A 26,739-nucleotide genomic window follows, 5' to 3' on the forward strand; every position below is an offset into this window, starting at 1 on the left:
TGACGGGGCGCTTAACGGACAGAATCCTAGGGCGAGTATGACCTTGGTGATTCTCGGGCATAAAAGGCTCGCGATTTCTGCGAAGATATCCTTTCTTGCAATCACCCTCGCACACATTCCATACAAACCACAAGTCAAAACATCATCATTTCTCTCTCGCCCCCTTCTCCACATAATCGGAGACTTCTATCATCAATACCGTACCTCCTTGAGCACTTGAACTAAAAACACCCTTGGTCGGTCACTCCATGACCTTCTGCTACCGTTCCGCAGAGTTGCATAAAAGCTGACCCATGGATTGCAGCAACAACATGTCCCGCAAGGAAACCGAGTTCAACATGAACATCTCCCAAGACAACCACGAGAGACTCTCGGAACGGGGCACCACCTCGCAGAAACAAAGGGGGATTCAGCCTAAGACCGGTAGCATGACAGAGTTTAAGCTCCCGTCTGAAACGGAGGACAAACTTATGCACGATGCTGGTGAAGCTTCCCGGAAGCGCAGGCAGAATCAAGGAAAATAGTCGAACGCCCACCACCGTACAGCCCGCCGCTTGACGATGTTTCAGCATCGCCCACCCGACAATTCTCAAATTGGCCGTTACCGTACATGAACGTCCTCCGACAAGCCTTGATGAGCGTTGTTGGATTGCATCGCAGTGTTATACCTGGGCAGTGACTGAGTTGTGATTCTGTGGGATCTTAATCCTCGCTTGGCCGGTTATTGTTGTTTTTGATCACTTGGTCGATGTGTTGTGCTTCCAGTATCGTTATGGTTGCCTACATATTACTTCAATATCACAATGTTTGTTGGGGGTGGATACTGCTTGACAGATTATAAGCATCACTGAATGGGACAAAGCTCCATGACGTATCTTGAGAAACTCAGCAATCCAGAGACTTCCTGTTCCCATTCCACTTTGATCCACGAAGACAATGCCATAAAGCCTGGGACGTTGGCGGCCGGTGGAAGACCCACGGTCCTTACCTTGATAATCGTGGGATGGCCGTTTTTCGTATTTCGTCTTGGGCAGAGACTCACCAGTGCATGCTCCCGCATCATGACCGACCTCTTCGCAATGGGCATCAAGAGAGCTCGTTGCTCGGCATAGTCTAGCGCAGAGTAGTAGGTAGGCACGAATGTTGGTGAAAGGTAGCCACAGGTGGATGTCAACAGCCAGCGCTAAGCCCGATACGGTACGGTACCGTACGGTACCATACTGCATACTCCAGGTGTCCCTGCAGACACAAGCAACACTCGTCTCCCCGTCTCCTTCTCTCTCCTCTCATTGCAACCGACCAGTCCACCCCGGAAATGGCAAAGAATGCGAGTGCGCCGTACTCTAGGTGAGACTGAAAGAGCTGCTATGATGTTAACCACCACTCTAACCTATACGGTAATAGCTTCCTAGGCTCGGAAACCGTCTCCCTCAGAGCAACAGAAGCCGGCCAACCCCTCCACATCCACCACAAGCTTTTAGCTTCGACCTCAAAGCCTATCGCTGCCGCCTTTGAAAGCGGGTTCGAAGAGGGAAAGAAGAGAGTCTACACATTCCAGGACGTGTCCGAGGCCACTCTCGCCCGGTTTATTCAGTGGGCCTACACTGGCCACTACCCAGAGACAATTGAAGGAGCACAAGAAGAAAAGGATGAGATCGCCGACGGCCAAGTCAACCAGCCGAACATCGACAAGCTCTTCGATCTTGACAGATTTGGTACTAAGCCCAAACCCAACAACACCACACTGACACCATTCCTTCTCAAGCGAAAGGCAGAGGAAGCGGGTTCATTCAGAGGCAAGCGTAGAAGAGACTCCATCTCTTGCTCGCCCCCCACCCCGACTCGAAACATACAGAGTCATTCCTTGCTGACGCACCTTGACCTCTACGTTTTCGCCAGGATCTATATGATCCGCGACCTCCGACGTCTCGCATTCGATCGAGCAACAGCCATGCTGATGGAGATAAACTACCTCACTGCACCAGAGTGGAAAAAGGATTTCATCGCTGCGCTGCGTATATCATTCACGCAGCTTGTTCTCGACGACAAGCTGGCCAAGTGGCTGGCTCAGTACGCGGCGTACAATGTGACCCATTTGCGTGTCTTTCCAGACTTCCACGCGTTGTTGAAGGAAATTCCCGAAGTCGCTACGCAGATGATGCTGTCCTTGGGTGCTGCTCGACCCCCATGGCAGAAAACGGGCTGCTTGAAAAACGGTGAGAGTGCTGAGGCCATGTTTGAGATTTATCACTCCGGCGATGACTATTAAATCCCGCTCGATCTGATGCTTGGATCAGAGACTAGCAGGATCTAGGTAACGAAATTGGATACTTGATGTTGGAGAACGATAGGGTTGAGATATTCTGTCTTGGTTCAGTGGAAGTCAGCGCTCTGCTTGGGGTAGCGTGGAATAGTCCTAAATACCAAGAGATCATTGAGAACTTATGCGTAACATGGAGGCTTCTCATGTTGCCAATGGTACCAGCCAAGGCCAGCAGCTACGCTGCACGGCCAGGAAGGGATACCCTATCTGAACAATGTTTTTCTACTGGACTGCTTACCTCGAAGACGCTTCAGAAACAAAGATGCCGTACCCTCAGCCTTACGCACCTCCCCGATCCATTCTCTGACACAGCCGGCTCCTAGTCCTGGACCTCTTCACAGTAATAATATTGCACCTCGTGCCAAACTCCAACCAGCGGCGAAGTGATGTGTTGCATCAAGTCCGCTCATAGAATGGCGGACTTCTATCTACTTGTCTATTCCCCATTAATATGCCCTAATCAATATTTTCATGACGAAATATAGAAAGGAACATAGCAAGTACTTCGAAGTATCACACGACCAAAGGGAAGATACAAGATAATAGGCCAAATAATACTAAAGAACCATCTGCCACTTAACCCTCCTCTCCTTAACCATCGCCATAACGCCAACAGGCAAATACTTCCGATCGACAAGCGCAGCACCCCCATAATCCCTCAACACCTCCGGCGCATACATCTGCAGAATCCACCTCACCTCCTGATCCAACGCCCTAACCTGTCCCGAGTTCAGCGCTACAAACAGCGCATTCGACATTTCCATCGTGAAATCAATCCCGTCAGGTTCGGGAACCTCCTGAAGGTCCTGATACAGCGTTCGAAACAGGGTACTCTGGCTCCAGCGGAAGCGGGACCATTCTTCGAATGACATGAACGTGTCGCGTTCGGCACGGGGAACGAAGCGGCGCTCCATACCGTTATTGGCGTGTGCGAAACGCGTCATGCGGGTTGTTTGCGGGAGTTCGTCGAATTCCTTCTTGAGGCTGTTGTAGAGTTTCACTTCGTTTGCTGAAAAGTCGAGGATGCGTTGGAGGGGTGAGGTGTGTAGGGCGTCGCGGACGAGGAAGGGCGATATCGAGGGATTGCGCAGGCCCAGGCCGCCCAGCTCTTCGGGGTAGTAGAAGAGGGCATCTGGGATGTCAGAGACGCCGAAGCGGTTTTTGATCATTTGGCGGAGGTGCTGGGTGACTGTGCCGGTGTCGCCGAACAAAGTTTCCTGCATTGCCCTATATGTGGACAGTATCATGTCGACATGGCCTTGTCCGAAACAGACAGCTGGTTGACCGAATGTGTTTTTGAAGAACCGGCCTATGCAACTGTTCCAGGTCCGGATCCAGGCCATAACGCTATCACACTTGTCCAACTGGGTCTTGAGTTGTTTGACGTGAGCATCGACCTGCGTTTGGTCAATTATCCATGTGCCGGAGGGGTCCAGCTTGAGGAAGCCGAAAGTCACCGGCCCATTGGGTAGCCGACCCTCAACTACAGGATCAGGCAGGTCGGATAAACACACCGACCCAGTCTTGCTCATATTGAACTCCAGGCCGGTAACTTTCGCGAATTTGCCCATCACCTCCCATGCATGCGCACATTTGCTTGGCTCGCCACAGAGCCAGAGGTCGTCGTGAAGCCGATAGAGAAGAAGCCCAGTTGTTCTGTTCACAGCAAGATCCATGAAGAACAAGATCATTTCCCCAATCAGTTTCTCAGATGAATGGGCCATGGGCACTCCGCGCTTCCGAGTTCGCGGACCCATCGGCATGCGGCCCTCGGAAGATGAATCCAAATTCAGCGGCGACTCGAGGTACTTGCGGAAGAAGACGATCCATTTTTCAGACAGGCCAATGTATTCCATCACGGCAAAAATAGTGCTATGTGGGAGTCCCGTCGCATACCAGCGGAGGTCGGACTGGACCACAGCCGCCTCGTCGTAGATATGTCTCTGGATAAGGGTTTCGGTCGCAACCTTACGGAGTAAATGTTGCTTTGGGTTTTTAATCACCTCACTCTTGGTCCTCCAAATATCCTCACTCTCCTGTCCATCCTCAGACTCGTCGTCATACGGTGCGCCTCCATCAGCCAAAGTTGTCAGCTCAAGCGGCAGCTGGCAAAGGAAATACCCCTCGAGGTAATCCGACTTTCGAGCATTCTCCGGCCCACCTCTTGACAACCTGTCAAGGTAGTATATCTGGCGTTCCTTGTCATGTTCGGTGAATGGCGGCGCGACCGCCCAATTCCAAACGCCATCGGAGAGGATAAAGTCTTTCAGTTGGTTCTTGAGCAGATTGCACAATCGTAAGCCGATGTATTGCACGAAAATGAGCTGCAGGACATCCTCATCCATCCAAATGCGATACTTTCCATTCAGCTGCTGTCGAGGTAAAACCGGAATACCTTCGTCTTCAGCAAACCAGTCCCAATTCTCCAAGTCCGCCCACCGCATGTTCAACACATCCGCGATTTCAGTCAGTGCAACATCGTTCTTCAGGAAGTCCTTGAGAACACCCTGCTTCTCCTCGCTCAGGATGTCCTCTGTCAAAAGCCCTTTGATTGTTGCCGTAAGGGATTCCCGATCGAATGGAGCGTCGGTTTCAAAGATATCCCGGCTATTCTCTTCAATCCTCTCTCTCAGCGCCTGCAACTGCTTCAGCTCTTCATCGCCCGGGAAAAGCTCGTCGAAGAACGCATGAATCTCCTCGGCGCTAGTCTCAAGCGGAGTAAAGACTGTCTCTTCAAACTGGTCAACAAGCTGCTGCAATCGCTGCTTCTGTCGCTCATCAATGACCGCATACTCCTCTTCATCAATGACTCCGTCTCCACCTCCAACCTCACCAGCATTCGTCCACTCTGTCAGCAGCCGAGAGTACAGGTCCGCGAGGCTCAACTTCCGACTATGTGCGTCCAAGCGAGCCCGAAGGTCGATCTCATACTCGCGGAGCATGCCATCCGTAATGGAGGGATCGAACCGGTGCTGGTCCAGCCAGCGTTCGATGTTTCCGACCGTGGTGTCTCTTGACGCAGTGGGATGGATGGCTTTGGTTCCGGTGAGGATGACACGAACCCGCGAGAAGAGGTCGAGCTGGTCGTCAGCTTCGGTGAGGATCGATGCTTTTCGAGCCTCGTATGTCGAGCGCTGTTTCTCCAGCTCGCGGATTTTGCTGCGCGTGAGCGACTCAAGGGTCTGCGAGAGGGCTGAATTCTGCGGTGCCATGGTTGATGGCAATCAACGATTGAACAAGAAGATGAAGTTGACTTCAGGTCTCTTGTGCCGTTAGCTATTTATCATGTCGCTCAGGCTTATGGTGGGATGCTCCAGCCATTTATCCCCTCATCAGCCCAACACGGCGCCAGGCGCCAATGGCTGCCTTGTGAATACGAGGTTCGAGCAGTCCAAGTGGCAGAATCTTTTGAGAGCGCGACATGACAATGAGGGCGTCGAAGATTGAAGGAAGGCAGCATTCTGGTGCCTATGATGTGGGGAACTTGTCAGGTAGATTGTTGAAGTTGACGCCTGGCAGTCCGCTGCAGCCTGAGCATTTATGCAGGGCACATTTGTCACCAGGCTTAGTGCACGCATCTCGGGTTATGCATCTCACAGCCCAGCCAATGACAGTCCGTTGCAGATCTAATCCGGCTGCCGAAGTATATCAACAAGCCAAGCCATTTTTATGGACCGCAACCATCCTCCGAGGGACCCTTCTAGCAACAGAATCAGCATTAATAATGCTTGGTCATCTGTCAGCACTGGGTGGCAATCCGGAACTATACCGCGAAACCCCCTATAAATTTCTCTTCTCCCTCCCGGTTTGCTCCCTCCAAACTTCCCTCTTCCACCTCCCCTTCTTCCTCTTCTTCCTTCTTTTCATTCTTCCTCTTTCTTCTTCCTCTCCTTCCTCTCCCTTCTTTATCCTCTTCCTTCTTCCTTCCTTCTTTTCTTGTTCTTTCCTTCTCTCTTTCTCCTCTCCCTCTCCTTCGCCCTCTCCTTCTCTCTCTCCTTCCTCCTTAGATAGTTTAGAATAGTTTCACGGTCGATAGGTTACGGTCTCTAGCTTAGATAGTTCTAGCGTTTTGGCGTTCTGCTTTTGAGATTCAACATCTCCTTGCGTTTTGTTTTTGTTTTTGTGGTTTCGTGCTTTGCACACAGGGTTTATGCCCGGGTGGGCCTTGAGGCTCGCCCTCAAGGCCGGCCAACTCCAGCCCCTCGGGGTATACTTCTTCATTCTTGAAGTGTTCCTCTCCGGAGGATAATCCAGCATTCTCCTGCTTCTCTTCTAGTCTGAGTCACAGACTAAGAGCCTACGCAGTTGAGAGTGCCTCGGGCTTCGGCTAGTGCAAGTAGAACATCTGCTTTGTCAGCCCTCTAGGTGCAGGTGCATCATGTTGAACCAAGCAAAGTAAGATGCTTTCGGCCATGTTCTAAGCCGAGCTCGTGGAAGCAGTATGCTATCGACGGTGTTCTAAACACCCGTCCTCCATTGCACCAGAGCCGTTGGATGTGGGTTGGCTCCTCTCCCTCTTCCATCGCATCCTCCAAAACCGAACAATACCATGATACCCACACCCCATCGCAATATAAAGCGCATCGACCCCATTTGCAAGCTTTGCAAAAGCATCCACATTCCCCTGAATTAGTACCTCAACGGCAGCCTGATTTCCCGTCGCAGCAGCCAAACGCAACGGCATGCTCCCCGATCCCTGATGAACACTAGTAACATCCGTACCGGCCGGAATCAAAAGCCCTAGGATCTCCGCATACGTCTCCCTCTCGCCAGGCCGCCATTGTTCCTTGCGACAAAGCAGGAAGCTAGTTCCAGCCTTGCCCGCGAAATTCCGGACCCAGAGGGTCGCGGATCCGAAGCGCGCTTCCGCCACGGCCTGTAAAACCAGCAGCGGCGCGGGCCTAGTGTGGCTAGTACTATTGTCGGAACAATCCATATGCAAGGAAACTTGAGCGTTTGGGTCGGCACCGGCATCGAGTAAAAGTCTTACAGCTTCAACCTGTCCCCTGGCGGCAGCTCCATAAAGAAGCGTGAGCCCGGACGCCAGGGTCCACGGGAGATCCTTGTCGCCGCCGTGCTGCAGTAGGAGTGCCAGAGCACTCGTGAAGCCGAGCTCAGCCGCTGTGTTAAGTGGTGAGGTGACGTCGTAGTCAGGCGGTTGGGAGTTGTACGGCCTTCACGTAATTCATCCGGACAGCGACATCGAGCGGTGTTCTTGCGACGCCATCATGTTCATGGACGCTCGCGCCATGCGCGATGAGGAGGCGTATGATTTCGAGGTTGCCGCCGGCTACGGTGTTTAGAAGGGGTGTTGTGTCCGTCCAGCTCTCTGGAGCATATCGTATACTGGGATTTGCGCCTGCGTTGAGAAGAACCTTTGCTGCTGCTTCGTAGCCTTCTTGTGTTGCTGCATATAGGAGGCTCACACTTTGTCCCTGGGCGTCCGAATATTATGTGTCAAGACCATCTTCCGCAATGAGCGATAGGGATAGGGGGGATGTTTTAAGGAGCGCGACTTTGTCCCGGACGTCGAGGTAGGAGAGTATCATGGATTAAAATTCTGGTGGGTAGGTTTTGGAACAAACGCTTTTCCCTTTGTGTTGTATATTCCATTACGGGACAACTTGATGAATTGGAGATTCAACTGAAGCTAGGGTGCCAATTGCGCACCGTTATAGATGTACTCATGAGTGGGGGCTAAAAGAAACTAGACAAAATCTGCAATACTAGGTAGGCATTAAGCTAGGCTGCCTAGATCAGCCACTTGCGATGTTTGTTTTTACAAGCACCGACAACTCTATTAACATCGGCTTCACCATTCGGAGAACATCACTAGATTGGCCCAATGAATTGAGAATATAACTTAATTAATGCCTGCAGCTATTGTGTTGAAGGCCGTGAATAATTATTATAGAGTTTCTGGCACAAAAAACACATTTTCTCTTTCGCGTATTGGCTCTTTAAAGAGCACCTGCAGGGAAGAATAATCTTTTAATTTAACAGTGAACAAAGGAGACCTCAGGACTTCCAAGAGATCGCCCGTAAAACCTGGCAGGTCTCGGATTTCAGCGCGGAATTTAAATGTCTCAAAGAGCAGAAAGTTTTCGACTGCGGCAGTTGCGAGTATGTGCCGCACAGGATGTCCTGGAGGGAGATCAGATGCGGAATATAAATGCTCACTCAAGACATGACGAACGTTTCGATCATTGTCAGAGCTATAAAGATTGGAAGAGGCATCCGCAATCACGCTTTTAATGTCCTCGGCCACGGACGCCTCGGCCTGGGTGACACCGACCATGTCGAGAAACTTTGCAAACTCGATGAGACCGGAGATCTTCTCAACTTCGGTTTCTCCTCGGACTGTATAGCGCCGAAGGTATAGTCATTCCAACAGCATATCAAAGCTCTGGCTAGAGACAACGCCCTCAACTTCCTCCAGCACCGCGGACTGGTCTCGTGCTTCTTTGAGATTTCCATCAAACATTTTTGTGAAATAGGGCGAATGCTGGCAGAGGAGTGCTTTGGACACCTGATGGGTCGACCCTCCAATAGTGATGAGGACGCACGGCCCGTGGTAAAGGGGCAAAGACCTTGATTGCAGAATTAGCGATAACCCTGTGTCTACTCCGTGAGCGTATCCACAACGTACCTGGCAAATTCCGGCGACGATCCTTGTTCAAGCTCACACATCGATCCAGCTTTGAGCCTTGGGCAAGAATCAAAAAAAGAATGTCGGAATTCGGTTTCGAGAAGAACAAGAATAATGGGGATGGGCGTCTTTAATGGAGAAAAAGGCTGTGTGCAGGCGGGGACCGACGTTTATACTTAGATGATTGGACAGCGCGGGAAAGCAACTCTGGCGAGCGGGAGAGTCACCAACCATCATGCTTCGCTCTCAGCGAAGCCGGCCCATGCTACAAGGGTCTGACCGATGCGACCTGCACTCTAGTCCTTGTCCATGATTGCCAATACGTAATCTCGATCGGCGACTGCTAATCCGTGAGCGATTGCCAACTCGCTCCGCAATCTGTCTCCACTGAGATATACCGAGCCAAAGCTCCTCAACCAGGGTCTGGACCTAGTCCTGGCGAGCTGCTAAGCGCTGGCAATCTACCTCCGTTGCAACGTATAAACCCAATGATAAACGGCCGGCGCCTTCGCCCCGGACGCAGTCAGACCACCAGGCGCTTCAATGGGCATCCGCGCAACAACCTCCCAGTACTCAAAGAGCCAAGGCACATCCTCGAACCTGAAGGCCGAGTACGAGAGTACAAACCACCTCGATCCCTTCTTCGTCAGGGGTACAAGGTGCAAACCCAGGAGCTCAACCGACGACAACGTTATCTCTCCGTCTCCATCCGATTCTTTTGCGTTTGTAAAGGTATCCTGGATTATCGGGCAGACTGACGACGGTTCGGATGGGTCGGTGTTCAGCGTCACGGGGGTAGACGTCGCAATGGCATCACTCGTGCTCTTGTCAATGATCGCGTCGAAGGGACCGAGAGGGCCGAGTTTCGAAACATCGAGCCACAAGCGGAGATCCGTCTGTACCCAGTGCATCGCGTGCGCGGTGTCCTGTGTCCTCTCGCCATCGCGACCGAGACGAACGGCTTCGGAGGAGAAATCGGCGTTCTAGGGAACGAAACGCGTCAATTCAGTCGACCGGTCGCCAAAGCCTAGCCAAGCCAAAAGAATCGGAGAGATCCTTACCACAATCCCACTTCCCCTCCATCCCCGCGCGACAAAAGCATCGCGGACTCTACCTCCAAGCTTCGAGATCCCAGGGCCAAGATGGAGGACTCGCGGTGCGGCTTTCGCGGCTTCCGCGGCCGACCGGGTCTCGAGGAAAGAGATCAGAGCGTCCAGCAGGATTTCGCCGGCGTTCAGCCATTCGCCGACATCCTGGCCGGTCGCGAATTTCCGGTCCCAGAAGCTTGGGTCATCGTAATCGGGGGCGCCGGTTCGTTGGGACCGGGCGTTGTCCGCTCGCAATCGCATTCTCTGGAGTCTGAAGGATTATGGCGGGGTGCTAAGGGAAATGGGGCACGGGTTTCGGCGCCGCGGAGATGGTTGTTCACGTGATTTGCCAAGAGTTGAAGAAATCGTTGGTTCTTGTTGAGGGACCCACGCATGCCCTAACTCTTTGACTCTGAGATAGGGGAGGGATTTCGAGGTCTAGGTATGTACATCGAATGGCTACATGTAGGTCACTAGGTCTTGATCTAAGCTTGTAAGACACTACACTTGTCTCGGAGAATGAGGGAAGTCTATGAGCAGAGAAAATTGAAGCAGATATATATCTTGAAGCGAACAACACAAAAGGCGAAATTATATCCAGTAAAAGCTTGACAGGGCAAGAGAAAACCACGGGCTACGCACTAGGCTCTAGGGAAGGCACATAATTCTCAACGGCTCTGACCTCCGGGGAAGGATGATAATAAATACTCAAGTAAACGCCCGTCTTCTCCGAGTACGTGAACGAAATCCACATGAGCAAGCTCGATGTCTTCGACAAATCGACTCCGGGACTGGAGAGAAAGAAAGTTAGCAACGGCCTATCATTGAGGAAGAGGCTTGGACTTCATACTAGTACGACTGCACCGTGTCCCGATACGTAGCCGCCATGTCATCCCACCCGATGAGCTTGAAGTAATCGACGATCTTCTGAATACAGACCGCATCGTTGACACCCTGCAGCGGGAAGTAGGGCTTGCCGATGGGCAGCGAATTGGTGGCCGTCATCTCGTAGTTCCAGCACAACTGCGCCACACCCTCGGGGATCTGATGCGCATTCGGGGGCATGTCTCTCTTGCCGATGTTCTTGAGGTCAATGACGTCCCAAAGCTTCTTCAAATACTCCAACCCCTCGAGGTGCTCGGGGCTGCGTGCGCGGCCATCCAGCGTCCAGAGCTCCTCGACCTTCTGTATATCCGCGACCTCCATAAGGTACATGTAAAACTTGAGACGAGATTTCGCGGGCGCGACGTAATCCCACGCCAAGAGGTTGTGAAAGCCCCAGTTGTTGATCGACTCGACGTAATCTGCGAGATGGCCCCAGGCCTCGGTGCAGTCCAAAAGCCCTCGCGTCTTTAACTCGTTGATGCCACCATCGAGGAGTGTCTTGACCGATTGGCCGGCCAGGGCGGCTTTGAGACCTGGATAGCTGTACCCCTTGAGCGTGACATTGTCTGCCTTAAAGTCGAATCCGAAGGAAAATTGCGAGTGTATCTTGTCACCAAGCGGGATCTCCTTGGGCAGCCGGACCTGCTCGTCCGCGTTGAGTGTATGCTGCGGTTCGAAAAAATCATAAAACAGTGGATCGAATCCCGCGAGCCCAGATCTCGTAAAGTGAGCCACCATTTCCGCCGGCGGGACCCGGTTGAAGGGGTCCCTTTCCGTGCCCGAAAACGAATCGTTGGGCTCAGCACCAACGCGGACCATGGAGTGTTTGCCGTCTTTTTGGTAGTTGATGCTGAACTCCATGGGGAGACCGCTGACGGTTAGGCTGGAGCGGAACTTGACCGGGTTTGAACCGAGACGGGGGATCAGCTGGCTGTAGTAAAAGGCGAGATGCTGGTATTGTTGAGCGATTGTGTAGTTGCATGAGGCGAGCATCGCTGCCAGCAATGCACCCGTCGTATGCCACCATTGTTCCTGGTCACGGGTTGGGAAGGACAAGGCGGTGGTCAGGACCTCAAAGGGGGAGCGGGAGTCCTCTCCTGAGGAGGACCGAGACTTGGGCTCAGATGGAGCTACCATTTTGGTTGATTCAATTGACTGAGAGGGCAAAGAAAGCTGTCTGATGTAGTATTACTTTGTTATCGACGAGAGCGAAGACAAAAGAGAAGGCCGGTTTCTCCTCAGACCTCCGAGGTATGGCCATATATTTCAATCCTGGCCGACTGACCTGACCGTACGACAGCCTTTTACCCCTCGTGTTGCCTTCCAGCCTGGTCATGCAGCCGACAATGTTCGATTGGCCGCTTGCCACATAGAAAAACAAAAACATTGTTCCTGTTCATGCAAGCGACAGGCTCCACCGGGATTCTGAGTAAGATTAAGCGAAGCCCAACCCGTGACGGCAGCAGGAGGAGTTTGAAACTCAGGCATTTCAGCAGTCGCAGTTTATAGGGTGGCGTTCGACAGCCCGGCCAATATTTCCCTATGTCCATGCCGAACCTGCTGTGTCACCTTCAAGGCGTCGGTGAAGAGGGCCAGCCCATCAGGTATCTCTGCGATTGGTCACAGCCATCGGAGCTGCATCACATCGGAAGTGAGAAGTGGATCTGTAACGATCCGCTGACTCGATGCTTCTATTGTTGGGATAAGTGTTCGAGTCGCGACTCTCGACATGTCACGTCCGGCGGCGGTTGCTGTTGTCGCCGGTCGGCTGGACTGCGTGCGTCGGGTATTCTTGAAGGAATCGACGCGTCACACAAAAAAAGCGACACTTGCTCCTTCACCCAAGGCACCTGAAGAAACTAAGACTTGGCATACTTGACATGCTCCATACCTTACTTGGGATCAGGCTGAGCCTCACAACTGGGAAAGAAAGAAACAGACCATGGACGAAACAGCGCAGCGAATGCAGTTGTCGCAATCCACGTGTATTAGCGATTGCAAATGCGGCCGGCATTGCAGAACCGGAAGAGATTTAAGAGAGCCTTGTCGCTTGCGATTGACTCGATGGAGTCGGTCAGGATCGAAGAAGACGATGCGTATCCGTACTGCAGGTTGGTTGGCCGTAGAGGAAGGAGGAGCGGTTCTCTTGGGGTACTTAGGCGATTGGGGAGGAAATGTCAACAAAAGAAACCCGATTGGCCCGGGGCCGCTTTGAATCGTTCTCGATGGTAGGAAAGCAGACATGCACCATACTGACATGAATGCCACACAATCGCACCAGTGATCGTAACCTTGGCCAGTGCTTGATGGTAGGGTACAGTTCAACGCGCCAACGATAGGCCATGGACCAAAGGTTTGATTGGGATGCCCGTAGTTAGCCCTGGAATGAGATTATAATTATATTATATAATAATATTCCTAGACATCGAATCAGTAGTGAACAGTCCTTATACTAAGATAGGTAGTAGCTGGCGTGTACCTTTCTATGCCCGTCCATGGTCTGGTTGGAAGAAGGAACTGCGGGATATGCTTTGCTCCTTCCTAAACATAACGTAGACGTCTCCATACACTCCCAGTAGATACTGACCATGGTCGGAACTCTTTTCCTTCATCAAACATTCCCCCCCGCAACACCCCGCCAAGCTCCTCCGCTACCAGACCAATGTGCGTACTCGGACATGGCCGAAACACGGTGTCTGACCTAACTCGCTCTCAGGTCCGAACAAAACTCTCCCTTGACTCCGACTTCTCCCCCTCCTGAGGGAGCCGCCCCCCCTCCCTCAACGGCCAACGAGGTACGCCCGATACGATGGGACCTTGCAGCAGACGGAGATACTCACAATTCGGCCAGGGTCGCGTCGACAGCCCCCCGCCCCCCTACTCTCCCCCTCGCGTATGTCGATCGCTGTCTGAGATAGGGAGAGGTATATCTAACGTCCTGATAAGTCTCCCCCTCCGGCCGACTCGGCCATGGACGGTATTGCCCTGCTGCTGGCGGCAGCCAGCATTGCCGGCCCCCCGTCTCCACCGCCGCCGCCTCCGCCGCCTCCTCCGCGCTCCCCCGCCCCGGCCCTGCCCTCTCCTCCCCCGCCCAAAAGGGCCAAGCACAAAAGTAAGTGGCTGGACACTGTACGGCGCCTGTGGGTACTAACGGATGGCAGAGCGGGCCCTGTGCCCGAAGGGGTGTCGCGGCCTGGAGCACCAGGGGGAATGCCGCTACTATTGCAAGCTATGCCGATGCCGGCATGAGGGGAGATGCCCGGGTGGCCGCAGCCGCCGCGGTGGTGGTGGTGGTGGTGGTCGGCGGGCTCAGCGCGGGGGAAGGGCCGTTGAGTGGGTTTGTTAATACTTGTTAACCAAGTATTTTTTATTGTATATATTTACCATGACAATAAGAACCATTGAAAAGTGAAGATTTTAGTTCCATAAGTCATATCAACCATCAAACTTTCACCCCTGAGCAAATACCCAGCTTGCTCGTCACACCAAACGCGGGGATGCGCCAAGAAACCGGGGTCAGACGCAATGGAGATTATTCATTCGACAGCTGAGAAGCGGGGTACCCTCCATCACCATATCCGTCCAATGACCGCAGGATATTGCTAAGCCAACCATTCCTCCTTGACGAACGCAGCTAGGCCGGCGGTCCGTGGGCTGACACTGACAAAGTGGCAGCTGAAAAGTCCCACTTTCAAGCGATGGCCGGTGGAGACCTCTCGTGGATCCGGGGTAGCCTGCCCCAGCGCCCCAGAAGGAGGAATGGCATGCCCGCTGAAGCTTTGACGGTAGGTCCACACGGTCCACAATGATAACCTAATGGAGATGTCATTTCGACCACATACGGTATTGTTCTGGGCAGTATGTTTGATCAAGGTGAACCTAGGATACTTCGAGGGAGAAAGTCTCGTTCGAATCAGCCCACGCACGCATCCCTGGAACGCGCAGCCGCTGACGCATCGCGCGACGATATGAGTGGCCTGAGGTGCGAGATGTGATTCATGCTTAGGTGGCCGGGCATTATTACGCTTGCTATATGGTTGGGTGAGTTGGGTTCCCTTGCGTTTTGCGAGTGGCATTGGATTACTCCGTATTGGGTGTAACCTGGTGTCTTGGTCGCGTTTGATACGGAATGAGGTCACGAGTTTGCCCCTTGCTGGGAGTACGGGGTACTCTTGGCTGCCCCTCCAAGGATTACAGAATTACGAGGCTGAGCAGGCTATCCTTATGAAGATGAAGTTTCATTTATCCATTTCAGTATGTTTGTAGAGAAAAGTCAAAAACAAATAACGCCGTCATGATTCCCATTCCCATGACTTCCGTTCCCATCAGGTTGTTCCGTCCCAGTGCTGCCCATATGAATCCGCATCCGTATCCGTAAGAACGAATGAAATAAGTTGTAATAATAAATGATGCCGTCTATCAAAGACAGTCCAGTTCCGCCTCTAGATCTAGGCTCAACCACGTCTTGAAGTAAAGTATGGCGAAGAGGAAGAGACGGGCGGGGCTACACAGGCACCCGCCGCATCATCTTCATTGTAAGGAAAACCGCGACCGCCGTTGTGTATGCTCCGGTTCCAGCCGTGATCCAGACAGGACGGTGAGCGACGAAGGAGGTTCCGACGAGGGCGGCTCGCTGGCGGCGCTTCTCTGTTTGTTGTTAGAATGCAAAACGAGGGGGATAAAGGATGGGCAAATGGACATACCGGTATTGACGAAGCGGTTTCGCAAGGTCGCGAGCTGGGTCCTGAACCATCCTCCAGCGGGACCGCTGGAGATGCTCTGGACGACTTGGGGTGCAGACATCTTGATGGATTCTCAACTGGTGTATTCAAGGGGGATAGAGGAGTTGTCAGAAGAGATGAGTTGTCATAGACAGTGATGAAGAGATGAAAGTCAAGTCAGTGACCTCTTGACGAAACAGCTGGGTCGCACAAGGTTTATAAGTCATCGGGTTGCGGGGTAAGTCACTGGACGTTGCCGCTCAGTGTGAATGTCATCCAGCATTCCTGTGCCTTCTTTGTCCGTGGCTATTGGACCATTTGGCGGCTGTGGCGAGTGAATGGCGCCTTGGTTGTCGAGTCAATGACTATGGGTGGAATACAGCGGCAATGAATAGCATGCAAGTGTGCTCTGATGGATGCGGAGATCATCTGCATGAAACATCCGTTTTCGAGTCTTGCTATGTACGTTTCATGGCTTTGGATAGGCGGTGATCGTGTGCTTGATGCCAGGTTACGTCCCTTCCCAAGTTATAGGTAACGCTCTCTATGTGTTACCTCTCCGGGCGGGCTGATACCTTACCTTCATCAGGCTGTGGCTGAATCACCAAATACAGCTAGCAACGGGATGATTTACATCACAGACTGTCTTTTACTCCGGAGTATTTCCAAGCCAAGCCATGGGTGGGTGGTCTATAGTTGTGGTACAGCTATAGGCTGGGTTCTCCTTTCCGCGGATGCCATCCATCCCTGCCTCCACTCAACTTTCCTTCACCACGCCGCTTTGTTAAGGTCCATATGAAGGCTTGCTCCTCCTGGTAGGCATTATTTCCTTTCAATAGTCTGGCATCTCTCGACCTGACTGACGGTGATGTGGCATGATAGTCGTTTTCTAAGTCCTTGATACACCTCTCCGATAACCACGTATGAAACGAGGAAATCCCCGCTATTGCAGCAAACTACAATATTCGCTACGCCGGCCATTCGAAGAGAGCGAGGGTCCGATACTGTTTATAAGACAAAGCCCTTTCCAATTCAATCGCCGATGTCACCCTTGAGGACCGTTGACGTGTGCTTCGGCGTAAGGCATAACGGAGACATTTTCCCATGGCCTGCTCGATATCAAACTGGCCACGGTCCGAATTAGGTGTTATTAGAACTGGTCCGTTTAAAAGAGCGATTACGACCCAGGCCAGCCGTACTAGCTCAGGCATACATGCGAGAACAGGGTTGGATGTGGAGATCACAATTAGCGGGTGGGTACGATGATGTCTGGACATGCTGAAGTATATCAGGCATGACCTCCACCATGGCAATCGGCAGCCAGATCTATATGACGGTGGCTCGGGATCTGCACCTCCACCTTCACAAAGCTTAGAACCATCCGTGACGCCCATCTTGGCGAGTCCAAAGGCCGATCTGTTCCTACTGCTATATCATTCTGTCCATACTAATGAGCCATTATCTGCACTAGCCCGGTCCATCCTTTCCCCGACCCTTGGTTACCTTGAATTTCTGTGAAGAGCATTCGAAGTGACCCTCCAATTGATGATATATACACGGAGGTATTAAAGCTTGGGGCCAGAACCGATGGAAGCATTATGGGATTGGCCATGGTCGACCTAGCCCTGAGACCTACGTCCATGGCTCATGCTGTAACACGCTCTAAAGCGATTTTACAACGGCGTCTTGGTCTTCATGCCCTTCCCTGGGCTTAGGGCTATTTCAGCCACGGATGGCTCGCAGCATGATGTTCCGACTACAACCCTAATTCTTTCTCCTCCCTAGGCGCTTAGCCCTAACGCGATATTTGATCTGAGCCTCAACGCGCACTCAGCTTTCGCCTCGCCGTGTCTCCGGCCGGGTGCATTGCACAGATCTCATCGACCGCTTTTTTGAGGAAGTCACTGAAGTCAAACTGCGGATCTTCTATTTTGCTGAGCTGCAGCAAACGATAAACGTCAAACTCGAAACTCGGAATGCCGTCATCAAACTCCCAAATCGTCGCGGCAGCGTATTTGGCCAAAGCATTGCCAGCAGATTTATTGTGAGCTCTGAAGGTCTCACACAAGGCTCGAAAGGAATCGAATGGCTCGTCTAGCCCTTTGGCCATCATGCCAAAATCCTCCGGACTGTCATCCAGGAACTCGGCAATTGAGCCGTGGGCGAATCTGACAGGTGCCCTGAAAGTCAGCTCGGGCTGCTGTGGATCGTCAACAATCTCCAGCAATCCTGCACAGATTCCTTTGACTTGGTGCCGGACATTTCGGAGGCGATTCCCAAGCTGGTCTGGAGACATTTGGGGCAGATGGCCGTCCGCAAAATCATGATTCTTCTGGTATTCCTCAAGAAGGGAAAGGCGTAGGAGCGGGCACGGCCCATGGGAAGCGAGCACAAGTGACAGGAATCGGTCGGCCTGGACTTTGTCTTCATCCTTGATTGATTTTAGAATCGCTCTGAACATCTCACTAAGAGTTTTTGGAAGCGCGGTTGCCTTCTTCCAGAGGGTTTCCAGCGCGTTCGCGTTGTTCAATCCGTCTACCACATCACGAAGGATAAAGGAAACCCAAAGAAAGATGCCGTCAGACTTTTCGATTATCAGTTGCGCGAGTGTTTCCGTCTTGAGTTCGTTCACGTCCTCGTCTTCGTCACTCAAGTCCTCCATTTCCACAGCGAGCGTATCCCTGACGAACTTGGCGATACCTCCACGGCTCACCGTATGGAGTTGAAGGAGTGGAAACTTTGCTAGCTTCCTCTGAATCACGGGAATCTCTCTACATGCCAGGCATATCTTGACATTCGAGTTGCCATTGACCCAGTCACGCAGCTCACGCACCGGATCAGTGACGCTGAAGTCGGCCAGGGAGTTGATTTCATCTATGCCATCGATGAAGATGACAATCTTATGGCCCTTGTAAACCTGAGGAGAACTCTTCAGGGTCTCAAAGGCTTTTTCGAGACTGTTTGCATCATAGGACAACATTTCATGGTAGAAGGTACTTGCTGCCCACTCTGCTGGGAAGAGCAAGGGGATGAGGTTGGGGGAGTCCGTCAAAATCGAATGCAAGAGAGTCCGTACGAGGCCGCTCCGACTGCGCTGCAGACTATTTGTTCCGTCCTTCTTCAGAAAAACCCTTCCCATAACCAAGGATATCTGGCTGTCGTCCGCTTGCGCCCACTCTGTAAGGTACGCCCTGGTCTGGCTATGACCAGAGACCCACCTCATCACGACGGACTTTCCGCACCCTAGCTTTCCGCAGATTTGGAACAGCCTCTGTCCGGGCTCTCTGAGCCACTCAATGAACCTCGTGCGCTCATTCGCGATCATCTCGTTGTAGCCTTCATCGCAGTCCGCCAGAGGACCGGTGTCGTTTATCAGCCAGTCGAGGGATGCGTTATGCTCTGCGCCGATCTCCCCGTATCGTTGGTTGATCTCAGAAAAGCTTAGGGCTTCGAGGATCCTCCTGGATCGGTGAGCCTGGTCGTTCGCGTCGGTCACTCTCTTTAATAGTTCTTGCAGTTTCGTCACTGTCTCGGGGTAAAGGGTCTGCGACTCTCTTCCTTGGGTGAGCGCTTTGATAGACTTGTGCATGTCCTCGAGCTTATCTCGATTGGAACAAGCGTAGGAAATGAGCCTTTGGAAACTTTCGTCGGATTGAAGCCTAGGGAGAATGATTCTTGTTAGTGACCGCAAGCCTGGAAAAGAACCTAAGGGCCACTTACAGAGTGTCTTTGCTAATAAGGAAATGCAGTTGACCTCGATACCCTTCAACCGTTCGCTTCAGAGTTTTCACTCTATTTTTGTTCCAAAGCGCCTTGAATGCCGCCCTCCCTGCCTCTCTCTTGGAGTTGGGGTTCTTTGCTTTTAAATCGTCGAGCAAGGCAAGAAGCTCACCAGAAGCCGCATTGCATTTGCTCACCATTGCAGTCCATTTTGAATCTAAGAAAGTTGCACCGTGCAGCTTCTTCAGGTCCGACACTGCTGTTTGGAAATTTTCCGCCTCCTCTGCATTGGCCACGTTGTCTGCTGTTTCCCCTGTGGAGGAGCCATGGATCTGTGACGCGACTCTTGTGAGAGTTATGGCGAAATCCACAAACGCGACGACGGCCGCCGCGACACCCAATGCTGTGATGGGATCCATTCCAAAATCAATAGCACTTGGCAGCTACCTATTCTCAAAGCGGCGCTCACGTCGTCGGACGCGGTTTGGGGAGGGACGGCAGTGCGGGAAGCAGGTGGTGAGATCAATGGATGCCGAAGGGCGGGCTCGCTGGGATAATACGTTGTCGGACACGAGGACTGCAAGGTGGAAAGGATGTGAGAGAGAATAACTGTCAGCGAGACGATCTGGGGAAGATACAACAGTGGGAGAGGATACTCTGGAAAGAGAAGACCTGGGGAACGGATGAACCGCCAGGGAAAAAAGAAGAAAAAAGAATTGCGAGAGAAGAGGAAGCAGCTGCTTCCAAGAGCGAACAGCCCCTGACCCTGAGGATGCCTTAACTTTCACAGTGAGACATTGCTGAAGCTGAAGCCAGCACCCGTTTGCCCAAATGGCCACCGGGACAACAACCAGGGACCACAACACCAGGCCCTTCACCATCCGATACTCAATAGAAAGGAAGGTCGTTTTTTGGACCAGTCATGCCAACCTCGAAATATTGAGAACAGCAATAGTTTTGCCTTGATGGTGGTCACCTGTGATCTGGCCCAGGAGTTGATTTGGAGTGGAAGTGTGCAAACGGGCCGTCCTGGCCTTTGCCCAACTCCCGAATTAGCGATGTTTCACCCCACGGGGAGCTGACGACGGCTGAGTCCCGTTAAACTGGCCCTTGAGTCAAGACAGTCAGCACCTAGGCTGCAAATCCAGACCGTCTTTTCACCTATTAGCTCATCTTCTCACCCACTGTTTGATCCTTAGTAGTGTTGCAGTCTCCAGCAGCAAAGCCCTCCTGCTAGGTCAGAAACGACAAGCCCAAGTCAGACTCCAGCTCTGCAAGATGACGATAGTCTCGCAGATGAGACACCAGAAGCTGCGCACCCATGAAGATTCCTGAAGTAGTCGACAAGTCTTACATCACGCCTTGAGCTGTTGTCAGCAGCAACCAAGCGTCACAGGAATAGCCATATAGCAAAGACCTATAGGTCAGCGATTTCTGTCATCAAATTCGCGTTTGAAACGGTATGTCTGACTGGCAAGTTGTGCTCCAGGACAGTTGGAGAACGGAATTTCTCTCAAGAAGCATATCTATCCTGCAGATAATCGCGAGATTATGGATCAAGGTGCATTCTACGCTGACAGGATTATGACTGAAAAGTACCATGCATTCCCAACCATCCTGATCTACGCGTTCTGAGCAGCTGCAGCAGACGTCTCATTGAAGCTAAAATTAGGATGCTAACAGACCAAACAAAATCAATAACGCGAGTTCGACCAGAAAAGCAATCTCGGACCAACACAACACTTAGCCTTACACAAGCCACGGAAACCTTTGCTTCTCGTCATCAGCGAGGTCGAATTCGGGGAGCTTCTTCTGAACGCACAGCTCAATTGGAAAGCCGCCCTCTTCCATCAACTTATCTCGGAGCTTCAAAAGAGCAATTTGGTAAGGGCTTCCGCCCCAACCACGATGGCGCCTCACGGAATCGGGAAACTCGCCTCCGTGCCATTTGAAAGCCCGCTCGAAATCAGCTGCTGTATGCCAGAGGCTTGCAATCTTTCCACCGGCGCCCTGCGCCTTCTTCCATTGCTCCCTCATACCCACGAGCATGCTATTCCACATAATCCACCGCGACACACTGCCGTCACCGAATTCACGGCAGTCCCGCATCCAAAGCCAACACAGAGCTTCTATCAAGCGACCCGGCTTCAGGATCCGCACCGGATACAGCCCGCGCCACGGCCCACAGGGACCACCCTCCTCGTCATCCTGGTTCGCGCCTCGCTGTGGTAAGCACCGATTGGTTGAAACGGTGAGATAGGCGTGGTTCTTGTCAGGCATATCGAGAGTCATTCGCGGCAGCCACCACAGAAGATCGGTCTTGCGCATAATATGAATAACGACATTCTGCAGCTCTGTATGGAAGTGGTGTTCTGACTTGGGATGTTTGGGCGCCTGAGTGCCTCTAAACGTATAGTCTTCGTGGATGGTCCGGTCTTCCTCTAGCTCGATGCATTCGGGCTCAGTGCATAGACCGTACGGTATTTCATAACCAGGGATACCGGTACTCCTCGATCCCGCGGGAAACGCGGCATCGAGGGCGTCTTTCGCCTCTTCGACTTGGTCATCCTCGACCACAAATATCAGGTCCTAGCAGCGAGGAGAAAAGCGTCAGCGAGTGCAGCAGCGGCAATATCAATAGGGGCGGGGCCAAACTTACTCCGAAATCGGCAGGTTCCTTATAGAAGCCCATTACCTGATCTCCCATAAGAAGGCTGGGGACTTTAGCGTCGTCAAGAATTCGAGCCACATCGGCAGATGTTACAGCGCCGACTGGAAGTTTCTGTTGATCCATGGTGGACGAACTGTGAGTATTCGAATGTTGTGTTTGGTCGTTACAATAGGTTAGAACACAGTACTTCCTTCTGCCTAACAAGAATCTGAGGACCTATTTATGCTGCAGGCACCTGCTCTTATCCCCTCGTCGGCTCTTTGACTCGAGGCTGGCGCCCAACCCTCCCTCGCTCCTTCTCCAATGTCCCAAAGAATCATTGTACCATTTCATCGTGCACCGTCACTCGCTTGTCTTCGATCCCTTCTCCTCGAGTCCTTTGCCCCAGCGATCGGTCCATGGTTGTGTAGCGAGGCTGGCGCCCAACCTTCCCCCGCTCCTTCAACATCGCAAAGAAGCATTGTACAAGAGACATCGTACACAGCGCCTCCCTCCTCTTCGAATCCTTTGTCCCAGCGACCGGTCTGGTCGCCCGTCAATGCAAGCGTAGCCTATCAATCTTCATCTCGACATTAGGTAGCGAAGGCGAGCCTCGTCTAGCCCGGGTCTTTCAATGCGACCCAATCAACTTGAAACTCTGGTCAAAGCATCCAAAGAGACGAATGGTGGAATGCGTCATGCTTCAGGTCAAGGATATGGACAAAGCATTCAAAGCGATCAATGGATGATTATGTGTCGCTGCCTTCATAGTTTGGCTTTTTCAACGACGGCTTATTGCAGGGAGACTCTGAGCAAAAATATACTTTGAATCAGACTCGAAGTGTAACACTCAACTTTCTTCAGATTTCGCTGTCACAATGAAGGTGGTTGAACTCATGAGCTGTGGAAATATTGCCACTCTTCTTTCTCCCAGGTTGAGGCCAATCTAAGGATGTCGTCGATGGGAAAGACGCCATCTCGAGAGGAGTTCCTTTTCCCCTTCCTCCACCCATTGCTGGTAAGTGATGAAGGGTTCAGGCGAGCTCAGCAAAGCTTTTGCCAAATCGCTCTTCTCGAGGGCAACAATGTAAGCACTACTTTCATTACGGCTGTGACTGAATGCAGCATTATGAACTAACTGGATTCATATATTCCCTACGGCCAAGCTGCGTTCAATAGGTTCGTACAAACCGTGCTCTGCTACACCCGGATTACCTACGCCGGCCCCCTCCAGCAGAGGCCAGGCCCAGTTTCAGCGGTGAGTGGCCAGCGCTATGTTTGAGGCTTTGAGCGTTGTTGCTTCGCCGGCTTCTGACCGCGCTCGCGCTTCTTCCTCCCCGTGGGCACGTCCTCCCGTGTTGACTGAAAAGCTCCAACGCAAGTACATCTTCATGATGTGGGCTGTGGTCGAACAAGCGTTGAGCTACATGCTAACAGCGCTTCACGATTGCCATGGCTTGGCTTATGAGGGGGCTTTCATCATCTTCCACAAACTTCGCCAATGGCTGCCATATTAGGGTGAGGTCCTGGTAATCATAAGCATTAATTATCTCAACACAAACTAACCAACAGTGAACAAAGCCAAAGTCCCAGCTTTACAAGATCCACCCCTGGTATTGCTTCAGCTTCAATTTCGCTTCCTCTTTCCCAAACATCTTTTCCCAAGCCCTGAACGTCGCAGGCCTAACTGGCCCAACTGGACCCTCAAACAACCCAAAGGGTTGCACGCGGGCCCTGTACTTGGCCGCCGTCCCCTCTGGGACCATGTCTATATCCTCCAATCTCTGAAGAATGTCCACGACATACTTCTGGCACCGGCCATTCCAAACCCAGGTCACTTCAACTTGCATCTGTTTCTCATCCTCCTCGGACATGTACGTAATGAACTCTCTCGCCCGGTAGCCCCAACTATCAAACCTCATGTTTTCCTGGCGCCACGGCTCATACGTATCTGGCGGGTAACCGTTCCCCATCTCGTAGTGAATACAGCTGTTCGTACCTCGACGCCGGACGAAGAGAGCCCAGTGCTCCGGCCCGTCCGTGGCTTTCGTGCTGGCCCACCACAGTTCCAGCTCTTTTCCCTTCTCGTACTCCATCTCGTTTTCCTTGCTCTCCACCTCGTCTCCTTTACTTTCTACCGCTCCTTCCTCGATCGCCGCGTTCAGACCGACGTGGACTTCGCTTGGGGGTGTGGGTGACCTGCTGAGCATGGGCACATCTGATAGGGTTGACGTTGACGATGACCTTGACGGCATTGTGGTGATGGTGATGGTTTCCGGCGATGCTGTGCCTGGTTGAGTAGCTATAGTTGTCTGTGAATCCATGGCTGCTATATTTGTTCGCTGTGCTTGCCCTTCTCTACTGCTCTTCCTCTTCCTTGATATCTATGAGGCTTCATGGTGGCTATCTACGTGGTATATATAGCTTCGGCATGGGCATAGTCGAGTATAGAGCTGAGCGAACAAGTGGTTGGCTTTGTGCTTCCAATACATAGCAAGTTAGAGCTCCCCCATGCCGCATTGTGCCTTGTCTCGAGGTCGAAACATCCCCATTGTTTTCTTTATGGCGTCTGCGGGAAACCAGACAGCGTCGAAACTCGGGTATTAGAAAGATACACTTTGTACTTTGTCGCGAGCTCTTGGTTTCCTGATACAAAACGGACGTGATACCTTCATATCCATATATATTTGGAGATTCCTCTGGACTCCGTGACGTACGGCTTTGGGCGCGCCATTATCGACGAAACACAGTCGACTTCGGTTTCCTTCGCTGATGTTAAGTTCTGCTTCAGGGGCTCATGGCAAGACCAGGCAAGGCGAATCCGTCATATCTCTATTTAGAATGATGCGTGTTGGAGGTTTGAGAAACGCCATCTGCGCTGCAGGTATCAGGTGTTGTTGACCATTCACCCGTCGGATTATCCTGAGTCGTGGAAAGCGAAGGACACAAACGCCAGAAAGTCTACCATGAGTATCTCGGTGCCCTGTCAAAGCCCTATCCTATCAGTTCTAGACTATCGAAGGCGCCGTTAGATGCCCACCCTCCCACGATGGGTGGAACACCAGAACATTAGGGTTTGGATGGCACCATGCCCGCCAGTGCCAATTCTGGGGAAGCGCTGCATCTCGGTACGCCAAGTCAAAATGCTAAAAGAGCCTTGGGGATTAGGTATCTTACAGCTGAAACCCGATGGTGTTGCGGTTCATGGCTGGACGCCATGCCGCTCACGTTTTACCATACATTGCAAACCCTAGAAAGCCGAACCGGCGAACACACATACAGGAGCCACGCCCTATATAAAATCATGATCTCTCAATTCTATGATCTTCCATCGGACAGACCAAAGGCTATTTATCTATATGGATGCCCCTCCTCAAACTCCGGAACCCACAACCCCCTACTCTCCTTAACCTTCAGCTGCAACCCCTTCAGCAACCCGTAAACCGTCCGAAGCGTGGGCATCGCCACGCCCCGCCCCTCCCCCTCCCTCAACGGCTCGCCAACAATATTCTCAATCTCCATGAACCCGCCCTTCTCCGCATCCTGCGCCATACTCGGCTTGAACGCCGTATCAATCGGATCCCCACGGATCACAATCTCCGGCAGATCCTCGGGGAAGCCAGAGACACCGCACGCCTCGGCGGCCGCCATGATCTCGCGCATGATCGGGCGGACCAAGTCGTCGATGATATGCCTGCTTGCGCGCATGCGCGGCGTGTCCAGGCCCAGGATTGCAGCGACGGGGTTGTACGAGGCGTTGTAGACGAGTTTGCGCCACCGCGCGCGCTTCACGTCTGCGTCGTAGATTGTCTCCAGCTTGTTGGTGGGGTTGTAGACGGCGATCCACCGTTTCGCGGCGTCTTCGCCGACGCCAGGGTCTAAGGTTGCGTTCGGGAATGCCCCGATCCGCTGGATATCTGGGTCGTCGTGGAGGATTTTACCCGGCGCTTGCTGGGTTGCGCCGAGGTAGACGACGCTGCTGAGGATCGGGGTTGAGGGGAAGCGTGCGATTAGCGGGCCCTCGAGGTTCAGGCCGTTCTGGGCGAGGATGATGGTTGTGTGGGATGGTGTGACTGCTGGCGCGATGATCTCTTCGACTGTTGGGCGGACGTCTGGGGTGTTCTTTGTGGTGACGAGGATGAAGTCGAATGGTTGGATGTTTTCTTCTGCGATGTTGGGGATGGTTCTGCGGACTGGTTTTGTAAAGGAAAAGATTAGCTGGGGAGAGTTTGGACGTGGGCTTGCAGTGAGCTGGACGTACTGTTTGCCGGCCTCCACCCCGAGATCTTCCCGTATTGCACCGAGTCGATCTCGAATCCGCCTTTCTCGACCGCGTCGTAGTTGGAGCGCAGGACGGCTGTGACATCTGCCTTGCCGCCTTGCTCGAGGGCGTAGGAGCACATGCATCCGATGCCACCCGTGCCAACGACAAGGACGCGGGCTTTTGATTGAGTGTTAGCCATGCTGGTCGTGTCAGAGGTGTGTGGGATGAGGGTTAGAGTCGTTGCTGTACGGACGCTGCCGCGAAGATTTAAGAAGCTTTACCGTCCTGGCGCCATATCAACAAGTGGGGTAGGAGATAGAGAATTGGAGATTTTGGAGTCGTTCTATATCGTTGATCTCGGCGATGCCTCCCCTTTCCGTTATCGGGAAGGCTACAGCGAGCCAATCGGAGATGCTCCAGCTTTATACCCCCATACTTA

The 26,739-nt window shown here is 52.5% G+C and overlaps 10 protein-coding genes across 10 annotated transcripts; 2 read left to right on the forward strand and 8 right to left on the reverse strand.

Moving 5' to 3' along the window:
- Positions 1–1,315: 1,315 nt before the first annotated feature.
- DSM5745_08660 (BTB/POZ domain-containing protein) lies at positions 1,316–2,269 on the forward strand (the record flags this gene model as incomplete). The annotated part of the gene is made up of 2 exons (XM_026750676.1): positions 1,316–1,347; positions 1,405–2,269. 2 exons carry the CDS (start codon positions 1,316–1,318, stop codon positions 2,267–2,269), a joined length of 897 nt encoding a protein of 298 aa, XP_026600689.1.
- A 611-nt stretch (positions 2,270–2,880) lies between these two features.
- Positions 2,881–5,535, reverse strand: DSM5745_08661 (uncharacterized protein; the record flags this gene model as incomplete). The annotated part of the gene is made up of 1 exon (XM_026750677.1): positions 2,881–5,535. One exon carries the CDS (start codon positions 5,533–5,535, stop codon positions 2,881–2,883), a length of 2,655 nt encoding a protein of 884 aa, XP_026600690.1.
- Positions 5,536–6,767: 1,232 nt separating this feature from the next.
- On the reverse strand, positions 6,768–10,321 carry DSM5745_08662 (uncharacterized protein; the record flags this gene model as incomplete). Its single annotated transcript, XM_026750678.1, has 7 exons — positions 6,768–7,400; positions 7,495–7,758; positions 8,295–8,683; positions 8,890–8,913; positions 8,973–9,100; positions 9,438–9,955; positions 10,034–10,321. The coding sequence occupies 7 exons, from the start codon at positions 10,319–10,321 to the stop codon at positions 6,768–6,770; spliced, it is 2,244 nt and encodes a 747-aa protein (XP_026600691.1).
- Positions 10,322–10,694: 373 nt separating this feature from the next.
- Positions 10,695–12,082, reverse strand: DSM5745_08663 (putative DMATS type aromatic prenyltransferase (JCVI); the record flags this gene model as incomplete). Its single annotated transcript, XM_026750679.1, has 2 exons — positions 10,695–10,851; positions 10,911–12,082. The coding sequence occupies 2 exons, from the start codon at positions 12,080–12,082 to the stop codon at positions 10,695–10,697; spliced, it is 1,329 nt and encodes a 442-aa protein (XP_026600692.1).
- A 1,451-nt stretch (positions 12,083–13,533) lies between these two features.
- On the forward strand, positions 13,534–14,291 carry DSM5745_08664 (uncharacterized protein; the record flags this gene model as incomplete). The annotated part of the gene is made up of 5 exons (XM_026750680.1): positions 13,534–13,613; positions 13,662–13,740; positions 13,797–13,838; positions 13,892–14,057; positions 14,107–14,291. The coding sequence occupies 5 exons, from the start codon at positions 13,534–13,536 to the stop codon at positions 14,289–14,291; spliced, it is 552 nt and encodes a 183-aa protein (XP_026600693.1).
- Positions 14,292–15,449: 1,158 nt separating this feature from the next.
- DSM5745_08665 (uncharacterized protein) lies at positions 15,450–15,748 on the reverse strand (the record flags this gene model as incomplete). Its single annotated transcript, XM_026750681.1, has 2 exons — positions 15,450–15,592; positions 15,649–15,748. 2 exons carry the CDS (start codon positions 15,746–15,748, stop codon positions 15,450–15,452), a joined length of 243 nt encoding a protein of 80 aa, XP_026600694.1.
- A 1,737-nt stretch (positions 15,749–17,485) lies between these two features.
- DSM5745_08666 (uncharacterized protein) lies at positions 17,486–19,805 on the reverse strand (the record flags this gene model as incomplete). Its single annotated transcript, XM_026750682.1, has 2 exons — positions 17,486–19,325; positions 19,387–19,805. The coding sequence occupies 2 exons, from the start codon at positions 19,803–19,805 to the stop codon at positions 17,486–17,488; spliced, it is 2,259 nt and encodes a 752-aa protein (XP_026600695.1).
- Positions 19,806–21,135: 1,330 nt separating this feature from the next.
- On the reverse strand, positions 21,136–22,180 carry DSM5745_08667 (uncharacterized protein; the record flags this gene model as incomplete). Its single annotated transcript, XM_026750683.1, has 2 exons — positions 21,136–21,975; positions 22,046–22,180. 2 exons carry the CDS (start codon positions 22,178–22,180, stop codon positions 21,136–21,138), a joined length of 975 nt encoding a protein of 324 aa, XP_026600696.1.
- Positions 22,181–23,631: 1,451 nt separating this feature from the next.
- On the reverse strand, positions 23,632–24,360 carry DSM5745_08668 (uncharacterized protein; the record flags this gene model as incomplete). Its single annotated transcript, XM_026750684.1, has 1 exon — positions 23,632–24,360. One exon carries the CDS (start codon positions 24,358–24,360, stop codon positions 23,632–23,634), a length of 729 nt encoding a protein of 242 aa, XP_026600697.1.
- A 1,027-nt stretch (positions 24,361–25,387) lies between these two features.
- DSM5745_08669 (ketopantoate reductase family protein) lies at positions 25,388–26,499 on the reverse strand (the record flags this gene model as incomplete). Its single annotated transcript, XM_026750685.1, has 2 exons — positions 25,388–26,229; positions 26,298–26,499. The coding sequence occupies 2 exons, from the start codon at positions 26,497–26,499 to the stop codon at positions 25,388–25,390; spliced, it is 1,044 nt and encodes a 347-aa protein (XP_026600698.1).
- Positions 26,500–26,739: the final 240 nt, after the last annotated feature.

Source organism: Aspergillus mulundensis, assembly GCF_003369625.1.
Source record: "Aspergillus mulundensis strain DSM 5745 chromosome Unknown scaffold_10, whole genome shotgun sequence".
Classification (NCBI taxonomy): Eukaryota; Fungi; Ascomycota; class Eurotiomycetes; order Eurotiales; family Aspergillaceae; genus Aspergillus; species Aspergillus mulundensis.